The sequence below is a fragment of the Coloeus monedula genome (assembly GCF_965178545.1).
Source record: "Coloeus monedula genome assembly, chromosome: 6".
NCBI classification, from domain to species: Eukaryota; Metazoa; Chordata; class Aves; order Passeriformes; family Corvidae; genus Coloeus; species Coloeus monedula.
In genome coordinates, this window is record NC_138786.1 from 846,684 (window position 1) to 862,320 (window position 15,637).

A 15,637-nucleotide genomic window follows, 5' to 3' on the forward strand; every position below is an offset into this window, starting at 1 on the left:
ATTTATCAATCCACTGCTGCACAGCCCAACCTTCCCACCTCCATCTCCCACCCCACCATTCCCACCACCCTCCTCCCCTGCACATCTCACTTCTCTCCACCGAATCCTTCCCACTGCAGGGAGCTGCTGAGGAGCCGCTTGGTCCATCCCTGGATTCTCCAAGCACTGACTGCCCATCCACTCTGACCACAGCCGGGGCCACATCCCAGCGCCTGCCCAGCGTCCATCCATGGAGGTGAGCTCCGTGTCCCCACCTCCCACGTCACCCACCGAAGGAGCTGATCTATGTGAGATGGATGTCACTGACGTGGCCATACACAGTGTGACACTGCTCATCAGCCTCTGTGGGCTGGCTGGGAATGGGGCTCTCTTCTGCCTCCTCAGATGGAAAGGTCATACTGCCAGCATCTTTGGCCTGGCTGTCGCCGACTTCATCTTCCTCCTCCTTGTGCTCTCCTCCGCCCTGGTCTTCGTGCTGGAGGATGTGTCCTGCTCTCCTATCCTGCCCCTGATGTACGTGAGCTTCCTTTACCTGGTGTCAGTGATCTCCTGCTACTGGGTGCTCTTTTGGATGACAGCCATGAGCACCAAAAAGGACATGAAAAAGCTCTGCAAGCTCTGCTGCCACTGTGACCTTCCCTATCCCATGATGTGGGTGCTGTGGGGCGCTCAATGCTTGGCCTTCTTCGCTCTCTTCACTGCCATTCCCACAGTGACATTCCTGTGCCCATCACACCAGCAGGAGCACTGCCGGGTGGTTCTCACCTCCATGTTCATTGTCATCCTGCTCCTCTTTGCTGCACCCGTGGCCATTTCCAGCACAATCAACATCGTTAAAGCCAAGTGTGGCTCCCAGCAGCAGAAACCCGAGAGGTTCGATGTCGTTGTCTTCCTCCTTGTGCTCTTGGCTCTCCTCCTGAGCCTCCTGAATTTCCTGCAGCAGCTCGGTTACATCGTTGTGTCCTCCCAGGTTTTTTTCCTGCTCACCTGCATCCACAGCACCATCAAACCCTTCATCTACTTCTTGGCAGGGAGGTGCTGGAGCCCCTGCTCTGTGGGGTCCCTCCGGCTCTCGCTACAGAGGGTCTTTGATGAACGGAAAGACAAAACTGCCCACAGCAAGGATACCAACAGAGACACGGGGGTCTGAGCCTGTTGATCCCTTCCCCATAGCTCCTGAAGGACCCCGGGACAGTGACTGAGGGATTCCTTGAGCCATCGGATTTATAAATATCCAGAATATCAACCTCCCCCGGCCTGTATTCCTGCAGGAGAAGGGAGCAGGGTCAGTGCCACGGGCAATGTGGGAGGGATGCTCTGCAGGGAGCACACTGGAGCATGGATTTCCTCCTCCCTCCCGCCTCCACGTGGCTCCAAGCAGTGCAGCCGGGCTCAGTCCTGTTCCCTGGCTCTATTCCCCATGGAATGACCCTCACTGCCTCTGGGCTCCAGGGAATAAACTCTGTTTCCTTTGGCTCAGCAGATGAGTTTCATGGTGTTTTGAGGGATCTCATTCCCGGAGAGGGTGGGACAGGTTAAGCCCTGGGGACACAGCCAGCACGGGGCAGCGGGGATTCCCCAAATCTCTGCGGGGCTGGTGCCTCTGGGTGGCAGGAGAGGGCTCGGGATGGCACGGAGCATCCTTCCCCTTCTGGCCGGCAGAGCCGGCCCTGCATTCCCGGTGATGGGAAGAGACACCAGGTAGGGCTGCAGAGCTGGGCAGGGACAGCAACATTCCCTTCCTCTTGGAGTGGCAATTTGTCACATCCCTTCATTCCAGAATGAAATCATTCTGAGTAAAGAGCAGGCTCAGAGGTGAACTCCACTGAACTCTTGTGCCTGTGACCAAAACCCGCTGGAAATATGGAAATTGACGTCAGCAGGAGCTTGGACCATTGGATTGCACAGAAATTAGGGGGTTGTGCTGCTGTCCTGCACAACGGGGCCGTCCTCTGGTTGCCCAGCATCCATGTCCAAGGAAGCCCTTCAGCACCTCCATCCTGAACCTGGCCACCCTCAGGAGGAGCTGAACAGCGACTCTGCACAGCAGCTTCAGCCACAATCCAGGCTCTGCTGATCTTTGCCATTTTGGTCCTACCCCTACATGAAATTCGCATTTATTGCTTTTGTTTCATTCCAACGTGGGAACTCTGACCCCAGAATGTGGTGACTAAATAATATCTGGGCTTTGCTGCAGAGCCTGTCCCTGGTGAACAGTGTCCAGAATGCCTCATTTCCTTCTTTTTTCCCACTCTAAAGCCCCTGCCTTGTCTGAGGAGGGCAGGTACCTGTCTCATAGCAGAGCCCTTCCTAAGGCTGCTGCCTGCCATGGTTGGGATGATGCTGACAGTGCCAAGAGCTCCTCATCCCTCCTGGGAGAGAGCTGGGCAGCAGCCCCATCTCTTACTCGGGGGGAAGTTGTCCCTCCTTTTTCCACAGCCTCAAATCCAGGGGAAACCAACGTTCCACAGGTTCTGGAAAGGGAAGTGAGAGGGAAAGCCGTGGGGGGTGAGTCAGGCTTTGGAGACACACGTGAGGCTGAACATCCTAAAAAGCATTTATTAACAGAGTTGTGAATAATGAAGAGAGCAGAGCAACTCCCACATCTGGGAGGGTTTTTCTCTCCCTGTCTCCCATTTTCCTGTGCATTGGAAAGGAGAAACTTTCCAAGGTACAACCTCTTGTTCGGGAAAGAACAACTCAGCCAGGGAGCATCTCCCAAGGCAAGTGCAGAAGGAGCTGTCTTGGTTTGAAAGACAAGGAGAGAATCTCCCTTGGAATGCAGAATATGACCCCCTTCCCTCCGAATGATTCTAACTTTGAAATGAAGGGGCTTTCAGGCAAAGCTGTGGGAGAAGGAATCACAGTCCTTCACTGGCATGTGTGTGTGTAACAGGGAAACAAACACCAGCAATGGCAGCCACAGGTAACAAAGGGAAAAGGAGCAGCAAACCCACTGACCTCCCAGTGCCTCCTGGAGCATGGATATTCCCATGCAGAGCTGCCTATTTAACACCAGCTGTGCCAGGAACCAGCAGAGCTTCCAGGGAAGCTCAGCAGAGTCGGGACAAGGACAGGTTTATATTCCATAGAATTTGCTGTTTGTAACCCTCATCCCCCAGCCCCCCCAATGCCCCTGGGGGCACCTGACAGAGTTCCCTGGAATTCAGCTGCCTGCACCCCCCGAGCTCGGGCTCCAGGTGATGTTTTAAAGCAGGAGAAGGCGCTGGCATTATCCAGCTCCCCATCCCGTTCCCCCGCTCCCCCATCCCGTTCCCCCGTTCCCCATCCCGTTCCCCCGTTCCCCATCCCGTTCCCCGTCCCGTTCCCCCACCGTTCCCCGTCCCGTTCCCCATCCCGTTCCCCCATTCCCCCATCCCGTTCCCCCATTCCCCCATCCCGTTCCCCGTTCCCGTTCCCCATCCCGTTCCCGTTCCCCATCCCGTTCCCCGTTCCCCATCCCGTTCCCCCCCGTTCCCCATCCCGTTCCCGTTCCCCATCCCGTTCCCCTGTTCCCCATCCCGTTCCCCGTTCCCCATCCCGTTCCCCCCCGTTCCCCATCCCGTTCCCCATCCCGTTCCCCATCCCGTTCCCGTTCCCCATCCCGTTCCCCATCCCGTTCCCGTTCCCCATCCCGTTCCCCTGTTCCCCATCCCGTTCCCCGTTCCCCATCCCGTTCCCCCCCGTTCCCCATCCCGTTCCCCCCCGTTCCCCATCCCGTTCCCGTTCCCCATCCCGTTCCCCTGTTCCCCATCCCGTTCCCCGTTCCCCATCCCGTTCCCCATCCCGTTCCCCATCCCGTTCCCCATCCCGTTCCCGTTCCCCATCCCGTTCCCCATCCCGTTCCCGTTCCCCATCCCGTTCCCCTGTTCCCCATCCCGTTCCCCGTTCCCCATCCCGTTCCCCCCCGTTCCCCATCCCGTTCCCCCCCGTTCCCCATCCCGTTCCCGTTCCCCATCCCGTTCCCCTGTTCCCCATCCCGTTCCCCGTTCCCCATCCCGTTCCCCCCCGTTCCCCATCCCGTTCCCCATCCCGTTCCCCATCCCGTTCCCGTTCCCCATCCCGTTCCCCATCCCGTTCCCCATCCCGTTCCCCATCCCGCTCTCCCGCTCCTCGCTCACCGCCCGGGCCCGTCCGTGCCCGCCCGCCCCAACCGCTCCCGCCGGTTCCAACTGGCCGCGCGCAGCCCCGCCCCGCCTCCCCATTGGCCAGACCTCGGCCCGCCCCGCTCCCCATTGGCCTTTGGCCCCGTCAATCACGCGGCAAACCCCGCCCACCCCACCGCCCGCAGGCGCTGTTGCCGTGGCGGCCGCTGGAATGCGGCCCGGGCACATCCCCAAGGGAAAAGGAGGCACAAAATGAGGAATTGCGAAGTCAAAGGGGAAGGCTGCGCAGCGCCCGCGGCGCCCCGAGAGCGAGGAGCAGCCCCCGCTCCTCTGAGGGCCCATCTCTGCCCCCTGTCCATGTGCCGTGCCCGGGGAAGAGCAGAGTCCGGGATCAAAGAACCACCCAGTCTCCCACAGCAAGGAAAGCCCGGCACCCCGGTGTTTCAGGGGCACACCAAGGGCTGTGCAGGGCAGGGAAGGAGCAGCAGGACCTTTCTCCTCCTCAGCCCCTGCTCCAAGGCGCAGCAGCCCCAGGTGTGAGCGGCCAGGATGAGGAGGGGGCGGCTCCTGCCAGAGGCCGCTCTCCGAGGGTTCCCCGGGCACAGCTGTGCAGGGAGCTGCTGGTCCAGAGGGGCAATGGGGGCATCCCGAGTGTCCCTCCAGGGACAATGGTCGGAGCATCCGGCAGGAGCTGGGGAGCAGCCGGAGGCACCTGGGCACAGAGCACTGCTCCCAGAAAATGCCCAGGGAAAACCCCTCGTGCCAAGGGGCAGCACCTGAGCAGGCAGGGCAGCATGTGGGGTCCCAGGGAAACATTCCACTTTCCCCTTTCATCTTGGCAGCCCTTCCCCAGTGCCCCCAGAAAAAAGGGGGGTTATGAGGAGAAAAGGGATTTAAACGGAGGGAAAAAGCTTCCTTTTCCATAATTGTCTGTGTTTAAATTGAGGGGGAATCCCCTTCCTCTGCAATTTTAAGGGTATCACTTGAAGGAAACCCTGCCTTTTCCATGCTCTTAGGGGTATCACTTGACAGGGAATCCCCATTTTCCAGTATTCTCCAGTTTAAATAAAAGGGAAAAACCTTGACAATGCAATTTTATGGGTTGGAATCGAACATAACTCCCCCATTTTCATCATCCCAAGGTTTAAATTGAGGGAAAAGCCCTGCTGCCACTCCTTTTTAAGGGTTTGAATTGAGGGGGAAAAAAACCCCTTCTTCTATCACTGGAGAGACCTGAAATAAGGGAAACCCCTCTTTTTCCTGTATTTTAGGGGATTCAGAGAAGAGAACCCATTTATTGCCATGGCATCTATTTAAGTAGAGACAAACACTCCCTAGTCCCTCATTTTAAGGGGTTCAGTTGAAGGAAGCTCCCCCTTTTTCAGCATTTTAAGAATTTAAATCTGTATTTCAGGGCACTTCTAGCTGGGTACTGGCACCCAATCTCTCACAAGGGAGAGAGCCCAGCACACACAAAACCCTCCTGCTGCCAGAGAGCCCATTCTTTTTTTAGTTTCATTTATAGTGAATACAGCACTAGTTAGAGGCCCCAACAGGAGTTACACCATGTAAATTATTACTATTCTTCTCCACCCTACACAGTCCTGTATGGAGTACTACTCAATAGTTCCTAATGACCAATTACAGAACTTAACAAGGAATCATGCAACTCATCTGTCTACGCTGCCAAAACAAGAAGCTTTTTTACCCTTTCAGTGGATGCAGCTGTAGGAAAACAGAAGGCATCTACGGAGCCCTTTGCTCACCTGGAATTTAAGGCAGAGCAGCCAAACAGCTGCAGCTCCTCCCAGGGCTTCGATCCCTTCTGGTAAAATTGCCTCCTCCCTTTTCCCGGGCGTGGTGGGAGCGAGAGGCGGGCCCGGCCAGGGGTCAATTAACCCCAGCCCTGGGGCCCAGGAGCTCCTTGTGTTTGTGGGCTGGGGTGGGGGAAGAGTTCTTCTGTTCTTTTATTGAAGGAGCTCTTTCAGGTTGTGTTGGCTGTATTTTAGGAGGTGGTTTTGGCATCTAAAGCAGCAGAGGCTTTGGAGACCCCATGAAGAAGATGGCTTTGAGTGCAGGGAGTATTTAAACTCATGGTTTTGGGGTGAGTGTTCAGGGGTGGTAAGGTGCTTCTGTAATTTCCTGTTTGGTTTTTTTGTTGTTGTTTTTTTTTCCTTAGGAGCATTGCAACTCCTTGAAATTCCAGCTTGTGTCAAGTATGACACTTCAAAATTTTCAGCAGCTTCATTGTGCCACGAGAGGAACCTGCCCTGTGTTAGAGATGATGTCTGAGCTGGAGGCTTCTGATAGGTAAGTTGAGGATTGCAACTGTGAGAGGGAGCATGAGCAGGGTAGCAAGTTAGGAAGTGCCAGGAGAGGTTTTGAAAGTAGTGTGGTGGGAAATGGTGTCTATTCAGGGGCCTTGTCAGGCTTTCCTGCAAGCACAGCAGATGCATTTACGTGTTTTAAGGCACACAGAAACACCACATAACTCTTGCTAACCCAGATGTCCATTATAATGATGGCCACAACCTTTGTCTTGGGATGAAGAGGGATGCTCAAGGACATGGGTGCCCTTAGGACAGATGGTCAGTAGCTGACTTGTTGGGGTTTGGCTACTAAACTCAGGCATTGATTTTGGCTTTCTTTACTGCAGCTGATGAAGAGGCTAACCCAGCCATCACGGGGCCTTCTGAGACAGCTGAGGTGGACTCCTTTTGTGTCCAGTGTGGATTCATGTCACCGGTCATCCAAAAGCTAAGTTGGGGGCTGGGATCCAGAGATGGGAGGATAGCAGGTTGGAAATTCCCAGGAGAGATTTAAAACTTAGCACAGGGGAAAGGGATGTCCTCTAAGGGGCCTCTTAAGCCAGCTGAAAGGAGTGGCTCTACTTGTGATCAGACCATAGGGTGTGCAGGACAGAGCAGTTCCAGTCTGTGTTGTGTTGTCCAGCGTGTCTTCTGTGTTGTTGTTCTCCCTTGGATCAGATCTCGGAGGCCTTTTCCCCTCAGGGGGCTTATTGCAAGTGTCAGCCATCATCTCCAGGTGCTCAAACATTCACTCTTCTTGGCACGATGCCGATCTCATTTGTTCTTTTATGGTGGGCTTGGCTGTGTCTTGCCATCACAGATCAGAAGTACCGAGTCAGATGTCTTTTGAGGCCTTGTTCCCAGCTGTGCTGCCATCCATCCTTTCCAGCTGTGAGCTGTAATGTCCTGGGGCTTGTAAGATTGTCAGGATATGGGAGCATTCTGAATGTGGCACTGTCTCACAGCCATCTTGATCATTGTGAGTGGCAGCTCTTAGAACAGGTCACTGTTCCAGTCTTTTCTTCTGCTCCTTAGAGCCTCCTGTGTCCATGGTTGCCATACCATTGGCCATCTCTTTTGGCATCGTGTCGATCCTTGCTGTTGTTCTTCTTGCTGAGAGCTTTTTTAATCATCCTTGTGTCACACTGTAGCATCATGTGTTGTTTGTGTTTGTGTTTGGAACTGCTCTGTCCTGTGGAGTAGAGTGGGGGGTAGGTGGAGTGGGGTATGGGCACCAGGGGACCCGTGAGCAGGATGAGTACCAGCAACTGAGATGAGCATTGATTCCAGCACAGAGCTGGGTGCTACTGGAGTTGCTGTATCAGTGATGAAACTGTAAGCATTTTTTGGTGTGTTTTACAGGTGGTGTGCAGCATTCAAACTGCTGGTCCAATGTGACAGAGACCCTTGTGGAAAGAGGTCACAGTGGAACGGTTTCAGATGGAAACTCCCCCGGCAATGTGACGCTTTTGGACCCTGTGTGGGCACGTGCCTTTCTGTTTTGTTTTGTCCCTTCTCCCCCTGGGAAGGTTGGTCATTGCTTGGCTTTTCAGGGGTGGTATAAAGGGTGGCTGTGTTACAGGGTTGTTCTCTGTCCTTCTTTCTAGGAAGTGAAGCCAGATAGCAGCAGTCAAGGTCAAGTGAGCAAGGTGAGCAGTGACTGGTGGACAGAACCGGTTGTTATTGCTTGGGTGCCAAATTCTGGTGCAGCTCTAAGCATCCATTTGTGTGTTCCAGGTGTTCCACTTGTATTTTGCCTACCAGGGCTGAGCCCCCTTGCTGACCAGCTGACAGCGTTGGTTTGGCACCCTCAAGCTGCTCTTGTGAGCCCTCTGGAAGTATTACAGGAATCTGTGATGAAGCTTTTGCCTTTTCCATTTGGAGGTGCTGTCTGGGTAGCCTTCAGCAATGGTTGAGGATTTGCAGCAAGTTGGGGAGGTGGGGAGGAGGAGCGAGGTCCCACTCAGGTTTCAGCAATGCCACGGAACCTTGTCTCCTCTTAACTCAGGTGCACCCTGCGACGACGGCGTCGGCCTCTGAGCGTGGCCAGAGCAGGCGGGCCGAGGACCCGGGCATTCTTAGGAGATGGTGAGTAGTGGAATTGTTGGGTTTTGGCTGATGTGCTGTTCAGCTCATGCACTGATGTTTGGTTTTCTTTACTGTAGCCAGCAAAGAGAGAACAGCTCACTGAGGGCAGGAACTTCCCAGGTGGAGAGGCGGCCGTCTTTGGCACCCGACGTGGATTCACATCCCCAGACATCCGAGGGATAAGTCGAGGGCTACACCCCACAGAGGGGATGAAAGCAGGGTGCTGGGTCGGGACTCATCAGGAGGGGTTTTTGAATAAGCTTTGGAGTCGGGGATGTCTGAGAAAGAGCCCCTTAGGCCACGTAAAGGGGAAGTCTCACTTTTGATCACAACACTGAGGTGTGCAGGGCAGAGCAGTCCCGGTGCGTGTCGTGTCACTTGTCTATCGTGTGTTCTGTGTCTTTTGTGCATTTTGTGTTGCATGTCTTTTGTCTTACCCCTTTGAGGGGATATTCCAAAATGCCAGGCATCATCCTTAGCATCTCCAACTCCGCATTCCTCGGCCCGGTGCCGATACCGTCGAACCTTTGACTCGGGAGCTCGGCCGCCCATCGGAATCGCATCTCTCTTTAGAAGCGTTGAGTCGGACGTCTTTTATGGTCTTGTTCTGAGCTGTATCAGCAGCTGTGCACCACAGGGATCCATTATAGCAGATTAGGACTTGTAAGGATGTGGAGATAGATAGAGGATGCTGATGGTGCAGTTCTCAGGCATCCATCTTTGTGGTTTTGCCAGGTGGCTCCTGGAATGAGTCCTTCTGTTGGCATCTTCTTCTGCCAGGATTCTTCGAGCCTCATTGGCTCACTGTCGGTCTTGCCTGGGTCATCTCATTCTGCCTTCTCTCGGTCCCTGTGGTCATTCTTCTTGCTGAGAGTTTTCTCTCCTTGTTGCATCTCCTCATTTGTCATCTCCTGCATCACAGGCCTCTGTGTGTGCTTGGCCTGGAGCTGCTCTGCCCTGCTGCATAGTCTGGGGTGTGGGTGTAATGGGACTAAGACTGTACTGTTCATTTCTCGATTGATGGTATTCCTAGATTGATGCAGGATGGCTGGAGCTGTTAAGTTACCATGCAGCACCTTGACTCGTGTAATAACTTTCTTTCAGAGGCAGATGGATTAAATCCGTGGCAGAGTGCCCCATACCAGGTGAGGGGGGTTCCCATGGGAAGGTCAGTTGCTGTTTGTCTTTGCAGGGGCAGTGTCAATGGTGACTATGTTACAGCCTTGTTCCATGTCTTTTTTTTTTTTTTTTTTTTTTTTTTCCCCCCCCACAGGAAGTAATGCTGGATATTGGCAGTCAAGGGCGATGGAGCGAGGTGAGCTGTGACCAGTGGACAGAATGAGTTGTTATGGCCTCAGTCTCAATTTTTGGTGCAGCTCTAAGCATCCGTTGTTGTTTGTGTGTTTTAGGTGGTTCACTTGCAGGATGTCCTGGCCCTGGATGCTGGAGGGTGCAAGCCTAAGGTATAGGTGTGGTGTACTTCAGTCGGAGCAGGGAGGCTGTGGTTTCACAGTGTCTCAGCATGTTTCATGTGGTTTTGCTTTGCTTCTCTGCAGGTGCTGCTGCCGCCCTGGGCGTGCCAAGGGCCAGAGGCGAGCAGGTGAGTTGGCATTTAGGTGGGGTGGCTGATAGGCCAGCGGTCTATGGCAGCGTGCTGAGCGTGTCCCTTTTCATTGTGCAGGTTTGTCCTGGCCACCTCCAGAGTCAGATCAGGATTTGAGGTGAGCCGGGGCAGTGGTGTGGAGTAGCCCAGGGATGCTCTTCTGGAGGGCAACAGTGACGTTTTCTGTTTTGTTGTCTTAGGTCCCGTGAGCAGGTGTGGAGCTGAAGTTTGGAGAGAGCAGGTAAGCGCTGAGCCTCGGCAGTTTCGAGGGAGGGGGCCTTGCGGAAGGGGTCTCTTTTGGCGTGTGTTGTCAGAGGCTGAATTTTCTCCTTGTTCTCCATCTTTCGCAGCTGCCAAAGCGGACCGTGGGGAACGTGTTGACATCTGCGGTGCTGATGCATTTTTTCTGCCAAGGATGGATTTTGTCCGTTTGTCTTCAGAAAGCTAAGTGTTGGGAGCTGTGGCTGGGAGAAGGGAAAAACCTTTGGAGTTCCAGGAGGCAATTGGAAGTTAGCTTAGAGGAGAGGGCTGTTGTGAGAGGGCCCCTTGGAAGCAAAGGGAGAGGGTTTCTCCTCAGCATCACCCGAGCCTTTGCTGGGCAGGGCAGTTCCCACCCATCTCTGTCATCGGCCTTTGAGTCTCGCCGTCATCGTGGATCTTTTTGCCCGAGGAGCTCGCCTTCGGGTCTGGCACGATCGCCACGGTCTCCATTTCACCTCCTCGCTGCCGTAGCCGCCCGTGGGCATCTTGGCCACTTGCTGGATGGTCACGTTTTGCAAAGTCACTTCAGCCTTTGGTGGCAGAGTCCTTCCCTAGGGATCCCTTTGTATCACCTGGCAGTCATTGCCTCCTTCTCTAGGCCTGCCGAGCTTCTCAAGCATCCTCTGAGCTGCTTTGGCACTGCCTTCTTGGAAGGAGTTACGTTTCACTGCCGCGTGCTGTTGCCATCGAGCCTTCTTTCCTTCGGCATCGCCAGCCTCTGGCTCATCTTGCTCTAGGAATCTTGTGCCCATTGCTGGGCAGGTTCAGCTCGTGTCTGTGTTGTGTCATTTGTGTCTGTGTTCTGTAGTTTGTGTCCATCCTCTCCTGTGTCACAGGGCTTTGTTACGTCTCGGTGCTTTCTCGGCCTCGTTCTGGGCCGTAGTGGCAGCGGGGATCTCTGCTCGCGTCCTTTCCCGGATCGGGCTCATTCCGGCATCTTTACAGTTTTGCTTTTGGAGAGCAGAAGGAGTACAAAGATGTTCTCATCCATCTTCCTTCTCACTTTTGGTAGTATCTTCTTTTCATGGGCCATGGGCTTCTCAATGAAGTGTATTAGGCCCTCCTCACTGTGGTAGTTCCATAGGTTCCATTGCCTCAAAGCATGTCAGGCTCAAGAATTTATCTTCTGGAGAGTTATCTCAAGTCCTCGTGTCATCTTTGCTTCTCTTTGGTGTGCTTACACTTGGAGCTGCCCTGCCCTGGCACGTAGAGTCGTGGCTGGGTTGAACAGTTGTAAAACTTTGTGGTTCATCTCTTGTCTATGGGGTTTTGTGTAGAAAACTTACGGGCCTGGTGTATGGGGATAACTCGGAGCTGTCAGCTCCTTGTAGACTGCCTCATGTTGTCTTGCAGGTCCCCAAGGCCGATTCCCATCCCTGCAGTCACCGATGCTACCGCTTTTCCCAGAATCTGCCCTTCCACGTCAGGGAGCAGCAGTTGGAAGATGTGTTGAAGTGTCTTTGTCAGTGGAGTGTTGTGAGTAAGGGCTGCAGTCAGTGTGTGAGCTGAAGAAGGGGTGTCTGTCTGTGAGAGTGTGTGTCTGTCTGTGTGTGCGTGTGTCAGTCTGTGAGAGCGTGTGTGTTGACTGGTTCTAACCTTGTGTGTGTGATTTTTGCCTTTCAGGTTTTTCAAGTGATTTTTAACTTTATAATAAGAAAACACCCAGCTGTGAGCTTCTTTTTTTTCCCCCATCTGAGTTTTGTTTTTCCTTGGTCCCATCCTGTCTGCAGGGCAATGTTCATCACCAAGGTTTGGGTGCAGCCAAACAAAGAGCCTCCCTAACAGGGTGGAGAGTACACAGTGGAGGTTAGGAATACAGGGAAAAGGTGCACCAGCCCTTACACCACCCCTAACAGCACCATTTTCCCCCTACTGTCAGCACAGTGCAGTGACCCTGGTGATGCCTTTTCCTGGTCTTAAAATCAAGAGTCAGCCACGGTTAGAAGGGGAAAAGGGATTTTACCTTGGTATTTATTGTAAGGATCCTTAGGTGCACACGTCCAGGTCATATGCATCGAGATGCACCCCTCCCAGTCTGTCTCTTTTCCCCCCCAACATCGGGTATAACATTATAGGTTTTACTAATTAGCAGATCTATCAAAGATTCCCCCATGAGAGGCTCAAGTGAGCCCCCCCTCCCCAAGGAACCTTCCCCTGGATGGTTCTATCTTGGTTTACAGAATGTGTTCTGGAGAGGACCTTGGGGTCTGGGGCACACTGATCCCTGGCTACCAAGCTTCTAAAATGTTTAGACTCTGAGCTTGACAAACAAGTCCAAGGATGTAGGCAAAAAGCACTAGGAATACAGAAGTTGTAAAAAGGTATAACAGGGGTATAAAAGAAAGGCAAAAATCTTCATGGCATCATTTCTGCCCCTTTAGTTTTGTTAGTCCCTATCTTGTCTAGTCTCTATTGTTTACCCACAGAACCGGTTTACACACCACTGGCTGCTCCACAGGAAATTACACAGATAATAACTACACTTACAGCTATTATGAATATTTCTTTTACCCAGGCCCTGTTTGGTAACCATGAGGTGAGGGTATCAAAAACATGATCAAATTTTAAGGTGTGATTTCTAGAAGCTACTTCATGTAGAATTTGAGTTCCCTTCCAAATCTCATCCCAATCTTTCTTAATTCTTCCACTTTGGTCCACATAAGAACACCAAGAGGTATTGACAATAGCACCTACACCTCCTTGTGCAGCAAGTATGAAATTGAGAGCTATCCTGTTTTGCATCACTGCACAGGACAGACTGTCAGCTTCCTGCTGTAAGGCTGAAATTGCAGCTGCAGTGTGCTGCTCAATACATTCAGTGGCAGCTGAGATGTTTACAATTGCTCTCTCCAGTTCAACTACTCCATAAGTGGGTACAAGGGCTCTGCTTATGCTATGAAAAAGTGTGGGACATTCAATGAGGGGTTTAAGAGATCTTTTTCTCTTCTCATTTGGTTTTTCAAGATGGTCAAATATTGTTATATTTGGGACCACAGCCCCAATAGCCCAAGCCTGGTCTTTGTTCACAGGCATAACTTTCCAGGCCTTATCACCCCATATCCAATACAACCCTGTCCCAGTGGCTGAGCCAGTCTCCACCCTGTCACTTTCATCTTTGCTGCAATTTTTGGGTCTATTATTTCCCTGAAATGGATCTGATGACAATATGAAGGAAGAACAGCTTTTCCTGTGGTGTTTACAATTGCACAAGGAACCTTATAGTTTTCACATTCCACCAGGCCCCTCAGGGTCATGGGGGGCAGAAGGGTGCTATTCATTGGTTCCCACGTTTCAGTGCAGTTCTCTTCCATTAAAATGCCAATCAGTGGCCAGTGACCCCTCCCATCTAGGGGTGGTAACTGAGTACAGATCCAGCAATTGCTCTTACTAAGAATTTTGGACATATTTTGGACCACAGTCTTATGCAAATCATGGGGTGAACCTTGACCAATGGTTACCAGTTGGGCAAACAGCAAACATGTAAAAACCAGTTTAAACTGCATCTTTCTGATTTGGATCAGTCTCTGTCTTCTTGGTGATTTTGGGAGCAGAAGCTCTCTTCACCCTGGAGTAGTGAATCCAGGGGCCCTTGCCAGCAACCTTGACCGCAGTAGAAGTGCTCAGCAGAACTTGGAAAGGTCCCTTCCACTTGGCTTGCAAGGGGTCACTGTCCCAGCACTTGATGTAGACCCAGGCTCCAGGCTGGAATGGATGAGCAGCTGTGTCCAATCCTATTGGTTTGGAGAGCACCACGAATCTCTGGAGCTTCTGCAAAGTGGAACTCAGAGCCATTAAATATTTCTGCAAATCGTTTTTACCTCTCATACGAACTTCCCCAGGGATCTGTGGAACCTGGTATGGCCTGCCATATAATATTTCATAGGGACTGATGTTGTCCCTTTGCCTTGGCTGTATGCAGACTCTCAGCAAGGCTACAGGCAGGCCTTGAACCCTTGTCATGGATGTCTCTTGACAAATCCTGCATATCTGGGTGTTGAGGGTCCTGTTCCTGCGTTCAACTTTGCCACTTGCCTGGGGCCTGTATGGTGTGTGCAGGTCCCAGGTAAGTCCCAAACTCCTGCTAACTTCCCCAACCACTGTTGCAACACAATGTGGTCCCCTATCTGATGACATTCCCAAAGGAACCCCAAATCTTGGTATTATATGGTCGAGCAAAGCTTTCACTCCTTCTTTTGCTGTGTTGGTGCGACAGGGGAAAGCCTCAGGCCATCCACTGAAGGTGTCAACCAGTACCAGTCTATACCTGCATCCCTCTTTGTGTGGCATCTCAGCAAAATCTATTTGCCAAGAACCTCCTGGGCGATCTCCTGTCTTTATCACCCCTAACACAACTCTCTTGCTTGTGTCAGGATTGTTTTTACAGCAGGTTTCATACTTGTTTGTTACAGATTGTACAATATCAATCCTTCCTCTCCCTATCACTACTTTCCTCAAATGTTTTAAAAGATTTTCTGTTTCCCAGTGGTGTAAAGGCGGATAGTCAAGAGTCAGGGATCAAAGGTCAGGGATGAAAGGTCGGCTAGTCAAGGAATGGGTCAAGGGGTCAAAGGTCAAGGCTCGGGCTCAGGATTAGAGGTTCCAGCATGATTTTCCGTGGTGGTTCCCAGTGTGGGGACACGGGGTGTGGGGTCAGTGGCGCCGGGGGCGGGCAGGAGCCCCGTGGGCAGTGGCCGGCAGCGGCGGGGACGCCTCCGTACGGTCGCGCCCCTCCAGTGCCAGCAGAAGCCCCCCTGCGCCGTGCGGTGCCCGGCCCCACTCCTTGCCCTCCCCGCCGCTGCCTTCCCGCACTCCCACCGCACCCCCTGCTCCCCTCCAGCCCAGGGAAATGCAGGAAAACACAAAATCATCGAGGTGGAACAGTCACCGGAGCTGCCCGAGCCATCCCCCCGCCTGAAGGCGGCAGCTGCCCAGAGCCAGGGGCACCCAGCAGGATGCAGCTCCTCTTTCCCAGGAGCTGGAGGCAGGGTTTCCCAGGCAGGGGGAGCAGGGAGAATTTCAGCTCCCAGCAGCTCTCTGTGAGTGCTGGATGGACTCTGGGCTGAGCCAGCTGGGAGGTGTGGGTGGTGTTCATGACCCCAGGAGCTGCTCACATCCACCTTCAACTCCTGGAATGGTCTGGTGCTGGCAAGAACCTTACAGACCATCCTGTTCAGCCCCTTGCCATGGTCAGGGACACCTTCCTGGGGTGTCTGTGCCAGAGTGGTGGAATGGGCAGGACTTTCTCCCTGAGCCCAGTCCTGGGTAAGTTT

General features: G+C 53.1%; 1 protein-coding gene across 1 annotated transcript; it reads left to right on the forward strand.

Moving 5' to 3' along the window:
- Nucleotides 1-229: 229 nt before the first annotated feature.
- On the forward strand, nt 230-1,150 carry LOC309574587 (mas-related G-protein coupled receptor member A8-like; the record flags this gene model as incomplete). Its single annotated transcript, XM_082284370.1, has 1 exon — nt 230-1,150. The coding sequence occupies one exon, from the start codon at nt 230-232 to the stop codon at nt 1,148-1,150; it is 921 nt and encodes a 306-aa protein (XP_082140496.1).
- Between the last annotated feature and the right edge of the window lie 14,487 nt (nt 1,151-15,637).